General features: G+C 35.9%; 1 protein-coding gene across 4 annotated transcripts in view; it reads right to left on the reverse strand.

The window, feature by feature from the left end:
* Positions 1-15,648, reverse strand: part of DLG2 (discs large MAGUK scaffold protein 2) — a 1,033,555-nt gene that overhangs the window by 203,960 nt on the left and 813,947 nt on the right. For all 4 annotated transcript variants that reach the window (XM_035560441.2, XM_035560439.2, XM_050713151.1 and 1 more), the window contains one exon: positions 11,147-11,249. In XM_035560441.2, the coding sequence (XP_035416334.1) occupies positions 11,147-11,249 (103 nt within the window). The remainder of the gene's footprint in view (positions 1-11,146; positions 11,250-15,648) is intronic.

Consider the following 15,648-nt stretch of genomic DNA (forward strand, 5'->3'; position numbering starts at 1 on the left):
GTCCAAATTTAAGCTACAAAATATGATTAATCTGAATTTCTAGAAGAAGTGATCACTCAGCAGTGCAGCAGATGAAGATATTTCTATTTTGTACCTTAACTTTGAGCATCTGACCTAGAAAGTATTAACTATAATATCTTTGAAACCATCTTCCACTGTGAAGACAGGAGAGAGAAAAAAAAAAAAAAGTACTTACGTTCAATAGATACTAAAGATTCTAAAAGAAAATGGATTCTCGGGTTAAAAGATATAGATTTTTTTTTACTTTGTAAATAAATTATATTCTATCTTTAAAGGCTTATTCATACTGAACTAGGTTTAATATATTTTGTTTTTTAAAAACCAATTTAAATTTTATTGATTAAATGCTGATTTAATTCAGCTTTTACTTAAGTATCCAACTTAACCACTGTATGGTAATCCAAAGATGTGAGGGAGGCTAAAATCAAAGATACTATGCATCTTCAGTGCATTGATCTATCATGCAAAAGGTTTTCATAATCAAAATAAATATTAAGCAGAGGGTTTTTTTGTTTGTTTGTTTTGAGGCTGACATAACGTTTTTTCAATGACTCTCCAGTTAATAAAGTACTGAGATTGACAAAAGAAATATAAATCTGATTATTTCTCTTGTCAACTGCCAGGTTAGCAGCCATCAAAAAAAAAATAATGCTGTAAGACAGAATGATATAGATCAAGGTCATAGAAAAAGGGGAATTTATTGTGCAGGTAGCTCAGGTAGTAAAGATTTCCAGAGACAATGAACTGACTTGCTGAAAATCAGTTTTATATTAAGCACAACTAAGCAAGTGTATGATCCAATACTGTATAGCTTCTTATCCTTCACACACAAAATCTAAGAATGTGTGGCATATTACAGCTGTGAAGGAATCTATTAAAGGCATCCCATGCAGCTCTTAAAATCTGACCCTGAAGACTCCCCAAATTCCAGTTTCCAATGGCTGTGTGTGCATGTGTGTACTTATGTGATTGCATAGCGCGTTACTTGCTGGCATTTCTGTGCTTCATAAAAATTACACATCCATTAAATATACCCCCAATCAATATTTATACTTTCATTAAATCTCTCTTATGTTGCCCCTCTCAGTAAATAGAGCCAGGAAGGCGCACAGAGCAGGGCAACCATTTGCTGCTGTAAGTGAAACAATTTAAAAAGCTGTGCATGCCAGGGCAGTGCTCAGAAACAGCTGAGAGTTCTTCCATTTACATCTTTCTCCCTCTCTATTTAGATAGTTTATACTTTATTTTTTTTCTTCTCACACACTGCCATCATTCTCACCCATATGCTGCAAGTAAAAATCAACCGATTTACCTAATGTCAAAATGCTAGTAAATAGATTATCTTTGTCTCCTTGCTTGCCTTGAAACTCTGATTTTAATTTTATACCAGAATACCAGTTTTGTTTATGATACTTTGCACCTTTTCTCCCTCCATCAAAACAATGATTGTACTAATTTGCCTCAAAAATGATCCCTGAGATCATGTTGTTTAGTGAGTAAAACAAAGGCACAGTTGAGGTGTATGTCTCTCCACTGGCTATGGACAGACCTCAGGGAACAAGCTTAGCCAATGGCCCCATTTAATTGAAACAAACAAACAAACAAAAACTTTAATTTGTATTTGCATAGCTCTGCAATATTATTAAAAGAACAGTTCCTGAGTGTGTCAGGAACTCAGTGTGTCATTTCTAAAATAAGAATTATGCAGGTGATGGAGCGCTGGCACAGGTTGGCCAGAGCAGCTGTGGAGTCTCCTCCTTGGAGAGAGAGATTCTGTCACCTCCTGTGATATTTAGCAATGCTACCATAACAGCCTTCACTTTCTGTCAGACTTACAGGCTTTTATCAGCATAAGAGACCTCCACAAGCAGGCTGCAATCCCTAGATGCTTTGGGAAACCTTCATCCTTTAATACCATGGAGCTCAATTCTCTCCTACAGTTGCTCTTTTGCCCTTTCTGAGGTTTTGCAAGCAGGGGAAATGACACCAGAGATTCTCTCTTCAATTTGTCTATTTCTAACTAAGCACAAGAGCAAACACACCCTGAACTTACAGGGGAGATTTGAAAGCCATATATACTTTTTTTATTTTCTTTAGAAGGTATTCAAGAGCAGTTCTCCAGAAAGCCACAGAAGAATGTACTCTTTTAATTTCAAACCAAAGTATTTTGTTTGCTAAGCACTTTTACATGAATTACTGCAGAGAAAGTTCTTAGAATTCATATTATCTGGGGACATAAGCTGATACAGTGATTGTACAGAGGCCTTTATTTGAGTCTTAGCTTAAACACATGAGCATCAGTTAATAGTGTGAAGACTCATCTGGTTTATAGACTGTTCTGTATTTTCAGTCACGTTTCTACATGAAGTAATTCACCTGAAGGCAGAGAACACCAGTTGTTGGAAGTGAGATCCTGAACTCTATTAAAATGAAACATGTTCAACTCTTTATATAAAAAAATATTTCAATTGCAGAGTCTTTTGTATCTTTACATGTGATAGGACAAGGAGTAATGGATTTAAACTAAGAGAGGGGAGGCTTAGATTAGAAGTAAGAAGGAAATTCTTTACTATAAGGTGGTGAGGCTCAGGTTGTACAGGTTGCCCAGAGAAGCTGTGGATGCCCCATCCCTGGCAGTGCCCACGGCCAGGCTGGATGGGGTTTTGGGCAACCTGGTCTAGTGGGAGGTGTCCCTATCCATGGCAGGGGGTTGGAACTGGATGGGCTTTAAGGTCCCTTTCAACCCAAACCATTCTGTGATTTTATGACTTAATAGCCCAATCACCCAGGACCAGTTTCAAGTTACCCTAGCAACCTCTAAACGTGAAGTTGTGCAAGTTATCATGAAGACCTGGAAAAGCAGTAGCTATGAAATAGGACAGGCAAACTAATTGTAATTAAAGGAGAAATATAAGTGACACTGAAAGTAACTAAAAAACAAAACATCAAAACATACAATATATTTGCAACAAAATGTACCTCTTTTGGATAGAATACATTTGTTTTCTAAACAAAAAGCACAATTAGGAATTGAAAAAGAAAGGAAGTGAGAGAAGAAAAACAATGCAATGGGCTCTGAGCCCATAATTTCAAAATTTTTCCCTCAGTCTGGTTCTAAAGCAAATCTTCCTTGGGCTCCCCTCACTAAGCCAGCTGCGTGCTCCCTATTGTGGCTCCCCACACCTTCCCTACAAGGAGACTCAAGCATGCGGTCAGGAATGTTCCAGTCTATTGTCAAAGATACAAAATCAGGGTATTAATTTAAAAGAGAAATGGTTTCTGTAATATCACTGCAGTTGCAAAACTGATATTTCTATTACTGCCAGGGAATGATTAAAAGGCCAGTATACAATCCACACATCTCTTATCCATTGCTGCAAGTTCATGTTTTCCAGAAAAGCTGTCACATTAGGTCAAAAATAAGGGAAAAAGGTTATCATCTTAGTGAAATTTAAAATAGGGAAGAAAAGTAGGAAGAAACTCGATCCCACATTTAACAGTAAAATTAGCAGCTGCAAATATAACAGCTGTTGCAAAAATAAAATTGATTCTTTATTTGTATTCTCAGTAAGAGCAACTTCTTACCATATGAGTACCTTAATAAAACAGTAAGAACAGGAACTCACTGAACTTAATTAATAAAATGCCGAGGGAAAGCAATTTACATCCTCCAGTATGAGGTTTTAACAGATACACTGTTTTTTCTGTATATATAAACAGAATTAAGCATAAAGAACTATATACAAATGATGAAAAACTAAGCAGTCTGCACTAACTGAAGCTCACAAGGAAGTGCAGAAGAAAAAAAAAAAAAACACCACCATGACTTCAAGCTATCACATTTACAATGAAAACAAGAGAAGACAGGTTTTAAAAGGAAATCACATTTTCCATGCACAATTTCCTATAGCTGACACAGACAAACTTACAGAAGAATATACTATTTAAGGAAACATAAAGCCTGTTGACAGAAATGATCTAAATACATCTGAATTATGAAAAGAGTACTTAAACTGAAAGAGTTATGAAAATGAACATCGAGCAATCTCAGGAGTCTATAAGGAAGCAGCGACTGCAGTCCAACACACTGCGATGGCTACATTACCCACATACCCCAAATCATAGCATTAACATGATAAAAGCTTTAAGCTTCAACTAACACACAGTGTTAATGAATCTGCACAGTAACATTAAGAAAATAAATGAAAGCCATAACTTGTTTCATGCATAATAAGTATTGGTTATTTCAGTCAAAGCAAAAAAAAAAAAAAAATAGGACTGTACTTTTTTGAAAACATGACATTCCATGTTGGACAAGGTACACTACATAACTGTGCTGGGAACATGATCTTTTAATTTAACAGAGGAATTAAAATATAAACTTTTTTTATGTCTTACGATCTTCCTGCAAAGATTTAGCTTTAAAAGAGCACCTGAAGAGCCCCAGCAATATCCTGCTCACTGCACAGGGGCAGTGCCTGTACATACAGGCAGAGTCACGCAGGGACTACAGCTGATCTGCAGGAGAGCAGAAGTCATGGTTAGGATTGCTCAGATAAATAGAAAGGAAATGCTACCAGTAGAAGTGAATAAGAAGATTTTTTAATTGTCCTTTTCATTTTAAATATGGATTGTGGGTTTCCCCTCCCCTTTTTTGCATGCGTGTTTTTTCTTTTTCCTCCATGTCAGGTAAAGATAGCATAAAGTTTGCAATAAAATTCTGAGGTTGAAAACTTTGGTCCAACACTATAAAAATAAAAGTGGTATATTCTCAGTCGTATACAGTAATTAGAGGCAAAATCTATACCTAGGGTATAATCCTATACTGCCAGACAAATGTAGGACTATCTCAGCAACTGCTGCATTTGTCCTGAGGGTACCAAAGCTGTATTTACAAGATCAAAAGAAAGAAAAGCAGCAAAAGTCAATCACAGCATCTAACCACGCACATTAACTGCTGACATAACGTGGAGCACTCAAGGATTAGTTTAAGTGCCAGAGTTTTAGTTTTTAAGCATTCAAATATCATTTGCTAGGATTTGATATATTACATGAAGTTGTGAGTTATTGTCAGGTAATACTGCAGAACACCGTAACTTACATGGAAATCTCTGCAACAAAGAAGCAATTTCTTGCTTACTGAACTGCTGCACTTCTCTTAAAGCACTACATGCCAAAATCATTAGGAGAACTAGTTTTTCCATTGTCACCTGAAGGCTGGCTAGTCTTTCTTCAGTGGGCACTTCATGGAGAATCACAGGAGGCAGAGGCCTGACATTTAATCAGTTGGAAAAAAGAGTCTACTGTTCTGTAAACTGGTTTAAAAACAAAACAAAACAAACCCCCCTGTATCAGTTAATAAGGAAACCAGTGAAGTTGGAGACTCCACTGTAAAAAGAAGTGTGCAGGGGGAAGCAGCCCTTTATATATTGCTACCTGAATGAGAGGTAAAAACAACTTTAAGATAAGGAATTTTGTAATATATTCTGTATACTCTACCATAAAGTCCAGCTTTCTCATTTGCGTTATTACTTCGTTCTGTATTCTCTTAACTTAAAAAATTGACAAGTTTCTCAATGAAATTCACTTACTGAGCTTCAGGAAGACAACCAAGAAAACATACTTCTCATCTCTTGTCTTTATTAATCTTTACAGTGGTGACATGTTCCAGCTGAAGAGAAGGAAAAGATTTTTCAAGCCCCTTTGGTCAGTAGGACAACATTCAGTGGAAGTATTGCAACATGCTTGTCCTGCTCTTTCCTCATTCCCTGAGCTGTTGCCTACTGTTTGAAACAGGATCCTCAGCAAATGGACCTTTGGCCAGATCCAGCATGGTCATTCCTAGATTATGTTATATAGTCTAATACATGTGCATGAAATATAACCTCAGCATCTTGCATTCTTTGGCAATTAGATACGGGGACTTCTAGATGAAGGCCAACTGCTGTAATGCACCTATCCAAGTAGTTAAGCTATATCAGTTTTCAACAGCTGAGAAAAGGGGCCTTTAACATGAGCATTCACATTTGAAAGTGCAGAAGAGATCTATAAAAACCAAATAAATACAGTTAATTATTCTTCCCATATATTTTGTATCTAACTTATTTCTGCAACATCTGAAAAGGCTAAACACCTGAATCAGGAATATGTGTGACCATTGTACCAAAACAGGTGACAAACATTTATATTTTCAAGGCAGGAGCAGGGAATGAAATGGAGGTAAGAGCTAAAAAACATCCATGACTGCTCAGGAAGTAAGACCTGTAAGAATGACCCCTGGATTTGTACTCTCGTATTTTAAGAGCAGGTTTTGTGCAACAGTAGGTCTGAGGAAGGCATAAAACAAGGAGCATGCTTTTGTGAAAGCTGATGCTGCTTATTAAAGTTAGGTCTGTTACAAGGCACTGTGCAAGCCTCCCAGGTTCAGGAACAAAAGAACTGAAAAGTGCATTTATTATCTTTTCTGCCATGAGATGCTTATAATTTTAAGTGCAGCTCTCCAGTAATTTCCACAGCTAGTGCCTTCAAAGACAGACGCTGCCTATCACAGTATCTCCATCTGATACTCTTTTTCTAACCTAGAAGTTACTCACTGCACAGCAGACTGAGCACGGTGACATCAAGCAAGCAGCTACCAGCTTGCTCCAAAGGTGATAAAGCAGAAATTCTCTCACTTGTAACAACCTTTTAACCTCTTCATTATGAGCTGGTCTAATCAAAAGGTAATCAATGAATGTTTTCCCTATATGCCAGCTGTTAATAAAGCAAGTTAATTGGCTTGGTTGAAAGATTGAAAGCACCCGGAACTTGTGACTGGTTTAACATTTTTCCAGGGAGTGCTGTGAAGGAATAACTGCAGAGAGACTGCAATGCAGCACAACACAGCTTGTAGACCACTGACACTGAATGTTTAGCAAAAATCTTAGGACTAAACTCTATCCCATTCACAGTGCTGTAATGGGAAGATACTTGAACATTTGAGATTAAGATGTGCAATAAAGCTTTTTAGCATTTTCATTAGGAGTCCAGTATTTTGTCTCCCCAACTCCTAAACTGTGTCTTATAGGACAAATTGTCTCTAGTTTAACTTAAATTCATTTTTTAATCTGTTTCTAGTGTTTTAGTTTCACTGATAAAATGTTTTCTTTTTCTTTTTTTTTTTTCTTTTTTTTTCCTTAATTACTTCTATATTGGGCTGTTATTTAACATTGTTGCCATTAAAAACAAAATATGTCCTACATAAAAACATGTAAATGTATAAAATGTTTGCCTATGTGTTATATATTCCCATTTTAATATACAAATATTTGTTTAACAAGAGCACACTGATCCACCCTATGATGATGAGTCAGGCTATTATTTTGCAGAAGGAAAGGGTATACTCACTAGCTTCATATTTGTACAATCCTTTAAAAGAAATGTGAGAGTTGCTAGACTGGGAGTAGGGTTAAATTGCTTCTAAGAATATTAAAACTTGGAGAGCAAAACTAATTATGAGGGATTGGTTCCCCTTCTAATTTTGTTCTAAGTAGCTTTTGGTCCTTAAATTCTCTTTAATTTCAATTCAATATCGTGCAGAAGATGTGAGCAATACATGAATACACAGAAGTCATCTTTTTGAAGCCTGCAGGATCACTTGCGTACTTTGAATACACACCTCAACACTCACAAGGATAACCAGAGGTAAGAATGCTCAACATTACTGGACCTTCATTTACACAATATATGTGTACATGAGATACAGTACACAGGTATTTTCAATTTTTTAATAATTTTTTAAAATAAAAGTAAGGAATTACTCTAACAAAGAAAAAAAACAGAATGATGGGCATTGTTCCTACATCTATGAACATACTCTTGCTGTTGAGGTCTGATTTTTAATTTCTGTGATTTGTTTTCCTCTTGTTTCTGATAAAATTGCCAAAAATCATTTCATGTAATTTGCCTTTGTTTGGACTTTCATTCCTCTTTTGTCTCTTCTTTTATTTCTCAGAGATACAAGGGAAACAGAAACGGAGAGTGTACATGAAGAAGACAGGAATTAAAGAGCAGAAAAGCTGAATGAGAAGTTCTTGGTTCCTTATAATATCCCTTGTACTTCCATTCTTCTCCTTGTCATGCAAATCACTGCTTGTATCTTCCATTATCCCTTCGTTCACTGTATCCATACTCTTTTACAGAATTTTCTCCTACTTCCAGGACCATTTTCGTCTGAGTGCAGCATGGTTCAGATAAGTGCCATCACCAACCACAAGTCTGACAGCATTTGAAAAATACTGTGACGCTGTTATATTTTGACTGTGCTAGTCTCTGCATTTGTTTATCCCAGACAGGATGACAAACCAAAATGCCATAGTATTAAGAGGAAAAACTATTCAAGTTGATGGCAAGCACTAGATTTTTTGCAGGAGTTGCCATTCTCATGAGATTTGCTTCCAAGTCTATATACATAAATGTGAGAGGTGTTATAAGCTTAGATAAACTTTTGACCGTTTGAAACAAGGAAAGTGAAATTTAAAATTTGAAAGTTGTTTCTATAGTATTCACCTCATCTTTGCACGACAAACTTGATGATGTAACTTTGGAGGCATTATTGCCAACACAAGTAAGCTTTGCTTTACCGCATAAAAACTAAATTATTGGCAAGTAAGCTTTCCTTACTAACAACTTTAATTGCTAATCATCAGCTGGCTTATAGTATTGACTGTTACTTAAATCATAATCACTTAATACATGCAATATCAATAAAGGTTCACTGAATATTTTTGTTTGAAACAAGCTCTAAATGCTAAATAAGCTAGAAAAGATAAAAATGGTATGGGTTAATATTTGCCATGTCTATTCCAAAACAACTGAGGCTGTAGTAACAACAATTCGCTTCCAGTATGAACATGGAAAAATCACGCTACAAGTCTACTCTGCTTAGGCACTTTTTGGGAAGTATTTCCAAATGCAGAGCCCCTGAAGGAAGCACGGCTGTACAGTTTTAAGACTGTATTTTAAGACTATGTTCCATTCTTATGCTTCAAGATAAGACATGGTAAATATGAGATCAGGCGTAAATTTCATATAAAGAAGAAGAAGAGTTGTGCAGGATCTTTAAAATAAAACAAATATTTATGCTGACATAGAATGTTTGTCTTTATGTACGATCTGTATATCCCTAAGTAATTTTCTGTGAAGGCTACTTAAACAATGCTTTAAAGCATGTTTCATCTTCCTTTGCTGTTAGGGATTTATTTAAGAAAGAGAAACTTCATTTCACATCTGTGTCTACACGGTTTGTGTTAACCTGCATCTTAGGTTAACATGAAATCATTTAGCAGCAAGATACAACATGCTGGATGATTACTGAGTGTTCTCACTACCTGAAAAAACAGATCGTTTCCTACAAAAAGGCTAACTTTTGGGCTCTGTTCTTCACCAGCTCCACTCTTTTCAGAGTGTCTTGAATGATTTGGATGAAACAGAAAACTGGCTATGCTTTGCAGACAAGTCACGCAGTTGGGATTAGTCTGCCCTCAACAGGGTTTTGGGGGAATGGAGCAGCAATATAAGAAAAAATGGAATAAATATGTAATATAATACTTGAAGGATTTTATCAGCATCATTTGAATTGCATGCTCACCAAAACTGAATTTGACATAGGACAGAGCTGGTAGAATGTAGGGGAACAGTACGTGGACTGAAAGTTCAAATATAATAGGAAAAATCTGTCAAACAGTGCATGCTTTGTGAGTTAACAATGGCATAAAACACATCTGAAATGCCAGTGATTGCTACAAGTAGTCAGACACCATGGTGATAATTGCAATATAAAATCGCTAGACAGCAAACAAGACTGCCGCAACTAACAAGCATGGCTTTATTCAGAATCCAGTGAGGATAGCTATCTGTCATGGAATTCCTTTTCAATACTTTTTCTTTGAAATAACTCTGATTATTGCTAACATATTTTGTATTAATATGTTCCATTTATTTAGCTAAAGATAGGCACTTGCAATTTCATTTGCTCTCATCTACATATTTCTTAGTACATTCTAATTTATTCTGTTTGGTGACTCAAGTGCAGATAAGCTGGTAAATGGATGCATGATACCAGATCTGAAGCACAATTCTAAGTTTGATAAATAAAAGATGTTTTTCTTTTTGTGTGCTATCATCAGGACTCAGAAAAACAAAAGAAGGTATCATGTTGCATAAACTCTGGCAGTACTAATTCCTCTCCCCAGTGTCTCTGAAAAAAATGACTAGTGAATCTGTTTTTAGAAATGCAGTGTTTCTAAGTGTTTTTTCTCCAAGTGTTTTCTGAGACTTTCATGTGGTCTAGGCAGGGCACAGCTATACAGAATCAACAACTAGGGTTCGCAGCTCATAGTGGGACTTCTGAATTTAGTTAGAACTATTTTACTGAAAACTGATAAAATGGTGCCAGCAAGTCTTCACAGACACCTGTAGGTGCAGAACTCTCATGGAGAATGTTTCACAGTGACAACTACTGTGGAGAAAAACTATCTTTAGCCCCTATCTGAAAGTAATACTCCTGGATGGGATAAATCCTACCCTGAATGTCTTATTTCCTGCTGAATTTCCTGTTGATGCTTTTATACAAGGCTACCATTTTCTCTTGTAAATACTTGTCATCTGGGGCTAATTGCCCTCTACGTAGAAGGACATAGTCATGCAACGGTAGTAGAGGGAGGCTCTATGCATTTTGCTGGAGAGCTTATCTTTACTTAATTCTGATCTGGCTGTCTGAAGCAGCTTCAGATCTTCCTGGCATTTCTGTTGATTCTTATCTTTTGCACTACCTGTCTCCAGAAGAAAACAGAAAAGAATGTAGAATAAGCAGTAACAAAAATAAACTGATCAGGTAAACATTGATTACTGTCTTATTGTATGCACATTTAAAGATAAGTTACAGTTGTATAAAATACTTCTAAAAGCAAAGTCTGTGACAAAAACACAGTCACTTCTTAGGAATAGAACTGACACTTGAATTTTCATTCCAGATTATGCTGATGATAGGGAAAAGCACTGTCTACACCAGCCTCATCCTATTAAGTGGGTGGCTTTAAAGCACTTATCTTTTACCATATGTCTTTAAGTTTATTATTTTGCTTACCCTCTGGCTGGTATTGTGCTATGATTGTTACCGTCTGCCCTGCTCCTTTTAGCGCCGCTGCAGCCTGCTCGTGGGTAGCACCTCGAAGATCAATACCATTCACCTGCAGAGGGAATGCAAACAACAACAGATCTGAGTAGTTTAACATTAGACAGAAAGATAGAGGTGTTTTTTTTTTTTTTGGTTTGTTTGTTTGTTTAAATATCTGATGGATGTAAAGATCAGGTTGTCCAGATGCAGAAGTGAAGGTACAAACTCAGAAAGGCTGAGAGGATGTTACCTAACACTGCCCATGAAGATCTGCACTTACACTGCAAACTTTTTGTTTGTTTGTTTGTTTTTAATGCTTATCCATCCCTGTTATCTGGCCTCTGCTTTAGGGAGTTTCCTGCTCTACTGAGTTTATTTTTGGCGGCCTCTTCATCAATCAATTTCTTTTAAAAAATAAGATTTAAAGGTTACATTTTCTGCTGTGCTGGAAGGTCACTGCAGAATACTGCAGGCAAGGAAACTACCAGACCTAGCAAGCCCAGTCTATACCTTCAGGTGAACGTGGAGATATATGGAGCATCTCTAACAAAAAACACTGGTTGGAGGACTGCCAGAACAGAAACTCCATCTACCATTCTCTTTTCACACACTCCTCCTATTGCCTAGAAATATCCCCCTATCTTGCACATGGCAGCGAAGGAGTTGAGAACAGATGCAGCTAATTTGTGATAGCAATAACTCAAAACCCAGGAGATCCCATAGTTTCTGATCCAGAAAAATGCTCTGTGCTATAGAACCATTAATGGTACACAGAAACATAACTGTCTAGCTGAGGTTTCATTTGGAAAATGTGATTCCATAAGACTCAACATTTTGCTAGTTAGACCCGTCTGCAAATACATTTCTCCACTCTTTTTTTCTTTACAACAATGAAAGAAAAAAAAAACAAACCACATTTTTTCCTAAGCAGTTATTATTTTCCTCCCCTCCTTTCAATGATTGTTTAATATTTCTCCCTATTATATTCACAAAAATGACCTAATGACTCCTCCTCATTTATAAAAATAAAAATAAAAAATTGATTTGAATTTTAACTGTCTATTATTCCAATAACATTCAAAACTATAGAAGATGTAGAATTTTAGAGAAACATGATTTGTTGCAATCTCTCAACTACAGTTCATAGGAATTTTAAGTTACCTCACAGAAAAATAAATGAATTTTTGAGTTACTTTGTCCATATGTGCATTCCACAGTCGAGGGTATGAATACCACCACCATGCTGGTAATGCCTGCTTCATCCACGCAGGTATCTCAGACCCTTTAGGGCAGCACAGGAAGGGCATACAAGGCAGCAGAGTACCAAAGGGATCTCAGCAGACAGGAGAGAGGATGAGAGCGTATATACAGGGATGAGACATTTTAAGGAGCACCAAAGTACCTATTGCAAGGTAGAGACCTTGTAGTAGAAGTGTAAGCTGGAAGACCACCATACCTAAATAAATGTTCAAAGCAAATACCTGTGCCAGAACTACTTTGTGAGAATAGGTATGCACAGGTCTCCATGTTGTTAACATTCATACAGACAATCTGAAGCTGTGTCAGTTACTCAGTATTCTGGTATTGCCATATATTAGTGTGTTTGGCTTATATATTTGAAAGCACTATATGCTGATATATACACTCTGTTATCTTCTAAATTTTTCTCATCTCAAGTATGCAAAATTCATATTGTTTTTTATAATTTGTATCTAGATTGTGTACAGGGAAGTGAAAATCTTTACTTACAAGTAATGGACTAATGGACCTGAAAAGAAATTCTGAGCAAATATAAGATTAAAGACTTCCTAATTTGTCTAACACAAGAGTTCTCAGTTGTTCTGTCTTCTGGTTTGAAAGCAACGGCTGCAGAAATGCCTTGTGGAAGCTTCCAAAACAAAACAAAACAAAACAAATATAAATAAAAATGAGCCAAAGGTTCAAATACTTTTATCACAGTTCTATATGTGAACCTCAACTTCGGTGGAAGGCAAGACTAACATAAGACACCTGCAAAAAACTTGCTGACATTTAGCCTAGGAATATAGTATCATAAATGGCAATAGTTAAGTGCATTCTAAAAAAGAAAAAAAAAAAAAAAAAGAATCAGAGTTCTTAGTATCACAAAATCTAATATATTGTAATACATGATACTGATAATACCTAAAGATGAATATAGTGTCAATTAGGACTTAGTTTAAAACCACTGTGGAGAATACAAACTTCCCAAAAAGAGATGCGATTTAGATTACTGCTGTGGAAGCAAGGGGTTTTGTGCCCTACATTTACTCAGTGATGATACTATGATCCTTAATACTGGGTGAAGGCCTACCAGCACTATTCATTAACTCAGGGCTTTAGTCACAGCTTTGGTGTCTCTGGAGGCCTGAAGAGAATTCTGTCATATAGGCAGCACAGTGCCTATACCATGCCATAAAGGAAACTCAGCCTGGATTCAGTGTTTCTGAAGAAGACAAATTTGAAACCAGGTCACCTTTCCTTCAAAGCTTGGCATTTATCTCCTTTTTTGTTGTTGTTTTGTTTTGTTTTTGTTTACTTTTTTCCTCAGTATCTGGAGTCCTTGAGAGGCTCCTGAGAAAGAAGCAATAGGATGAACTGAATGAAGAAAAACTTAAAGAAACATTCCTGAATTCTCAAGTGCTTGACCTGGGGAGAAGCATATGGATGATGTCACCCAGTCAGTTTTACAAGGTGAAAAAAAGAAATTAGAAATCAGTTTATTTAGGCTTAAACTTGAAGACAGTAGACTTCAGAACACAAGCTTCTCTTAATCAAAATATGAAAACAACATAGTGATCTATAAAAGTTGTATTAACAGAACAGCAAGCATTAAAAACCATTAATAAATCATAGTAATATCTCTGCAGATAAAAGGAAAGAATGTAGGAAAGAGAAACAAAGCACATGCTTATTGCTCTTCCTCAGCAGAACAATAGTCCTATAGTTGACCTAAAAACTAAAAATCCAACAAAGCATTAAGGATAAAAATATATTAAAAAAATAAAAAAAATATATGTTGAGCAGGTGAGCGACCTAACTACACTGCATTGCCAAAACATTGATTTCCCTCTTGTAGGTGCATAACTGCAGAATAAAATCAAACATTTTTTTTGCCAAATAGACAGGCGTGAGTCTGTTTACATGTTGTATTGTTCAATAATGCCTGTGACAGGTTCTTCCTACAGAATAATAGATGTTAAAGTTAGAAAGGACTTTCCTATCACCTAGTCGGACTTGCTAGAGAATGAGAAGAGTAAATGCTAACTCAGTTTCTGCCCTGAAAAATATCATTTCCCAATATTTAAAAACAAACATAATCAAGTCCCAGAACTTCTAATTGAAAAAGAGCATATTCATGTAAAAACATTACATCTGGATGAATGATGCCATTAATTTACACATTTTAATCAAATTCTTACCCTCAGGCCAAAACGAACAAGAGTTTTCAGTAGGGTAAAATAAATATTCTGTTTTGCCTCTTCCTCCAAAGCAGTATCTTAATTATAACAATTGAGTATGGTGATACATTTGTTTGAAATGATTAAATTTCAATTTCAAAAATATATTTCAATTGCTGCTTTCAATTAATTTAATGTTGTTTTTGTCAAGAATAATCAGTAAATAAAACAAAAATACCAGAAAAATTTTAAGTGTGTGTAGGAAAGTTTAATGTATATTCAAAGGTCTTATTTTTTCTCTATTAAATGGGCTAGCTTCCTTTAAGAAGCATTATACAATAAGCAAAGTAGCACTTTGTAGTTCTGAGCTTGACTGCACAATCCTGATGCCCTAGCTTAGAATGAATTTGACTGCACAATTTCCAGTGCCTAATGCCTAAATGAATTTGACATAATGGAAATAAGAAGAGCCTCCAGCTTATACAGACATCTGTCTCTCCTGTATGCTGTGACAAAAAGTGGTTAAAATGCTTACAAACAAAGAGAAGTTCTGTGATGAAAGATTATAGTTTAAAACTACAGACGAAATTAAACTGATCTGGAGAAAAAAAAATACAACTATAGTTCATAGGAATTACAGTAATTGTCCTTGAATTCATTGACTCAGACAAAAGCACTATTTACTTCATTAAATGCTAAATCATATTCTAAATGAAAGATTGCATATATTTCTTGTATAGATCACATTCTTCTAAAACTGGCTATATTCCTTTAAAATATCTGAGTAGCCCATATCGTTCAATTCTGAACAGTGTCATTTTACGACTTACTCAAGTCTGACCGTCTTCTCCTGTTATGTTAACCTGAGCATGACCCACATGTAGGTCATTCAACTACAGCAAAGTCCTGCAGAATATCTGTTTTTATTGACATTTATTTACTTAAACTACCTTATTTCATCTTTGTACAGTGATTAAATGAATGCCTAGCATCTTTTGATAAGTTGGACAGGAAAGGAAAAACACACCCCTTCTCTAGTGAGGAAAACATAAA

Source organism: Cygnus atratus, chromosome 1, assembly GCF_013377495.2.
Source record: "Cygnus atratus isolate AKBS03 ecotype Queensland, Australia chromosome 1, CAtr_DNAZoo_HiC_assembly, whole genome shotgun sequence".
Lineage (NCBI taxonomy): Eukaryota > Metazoa > Chordata > Aves > Anseriformes > Anatidae > Cygnus > Cygnus atratus.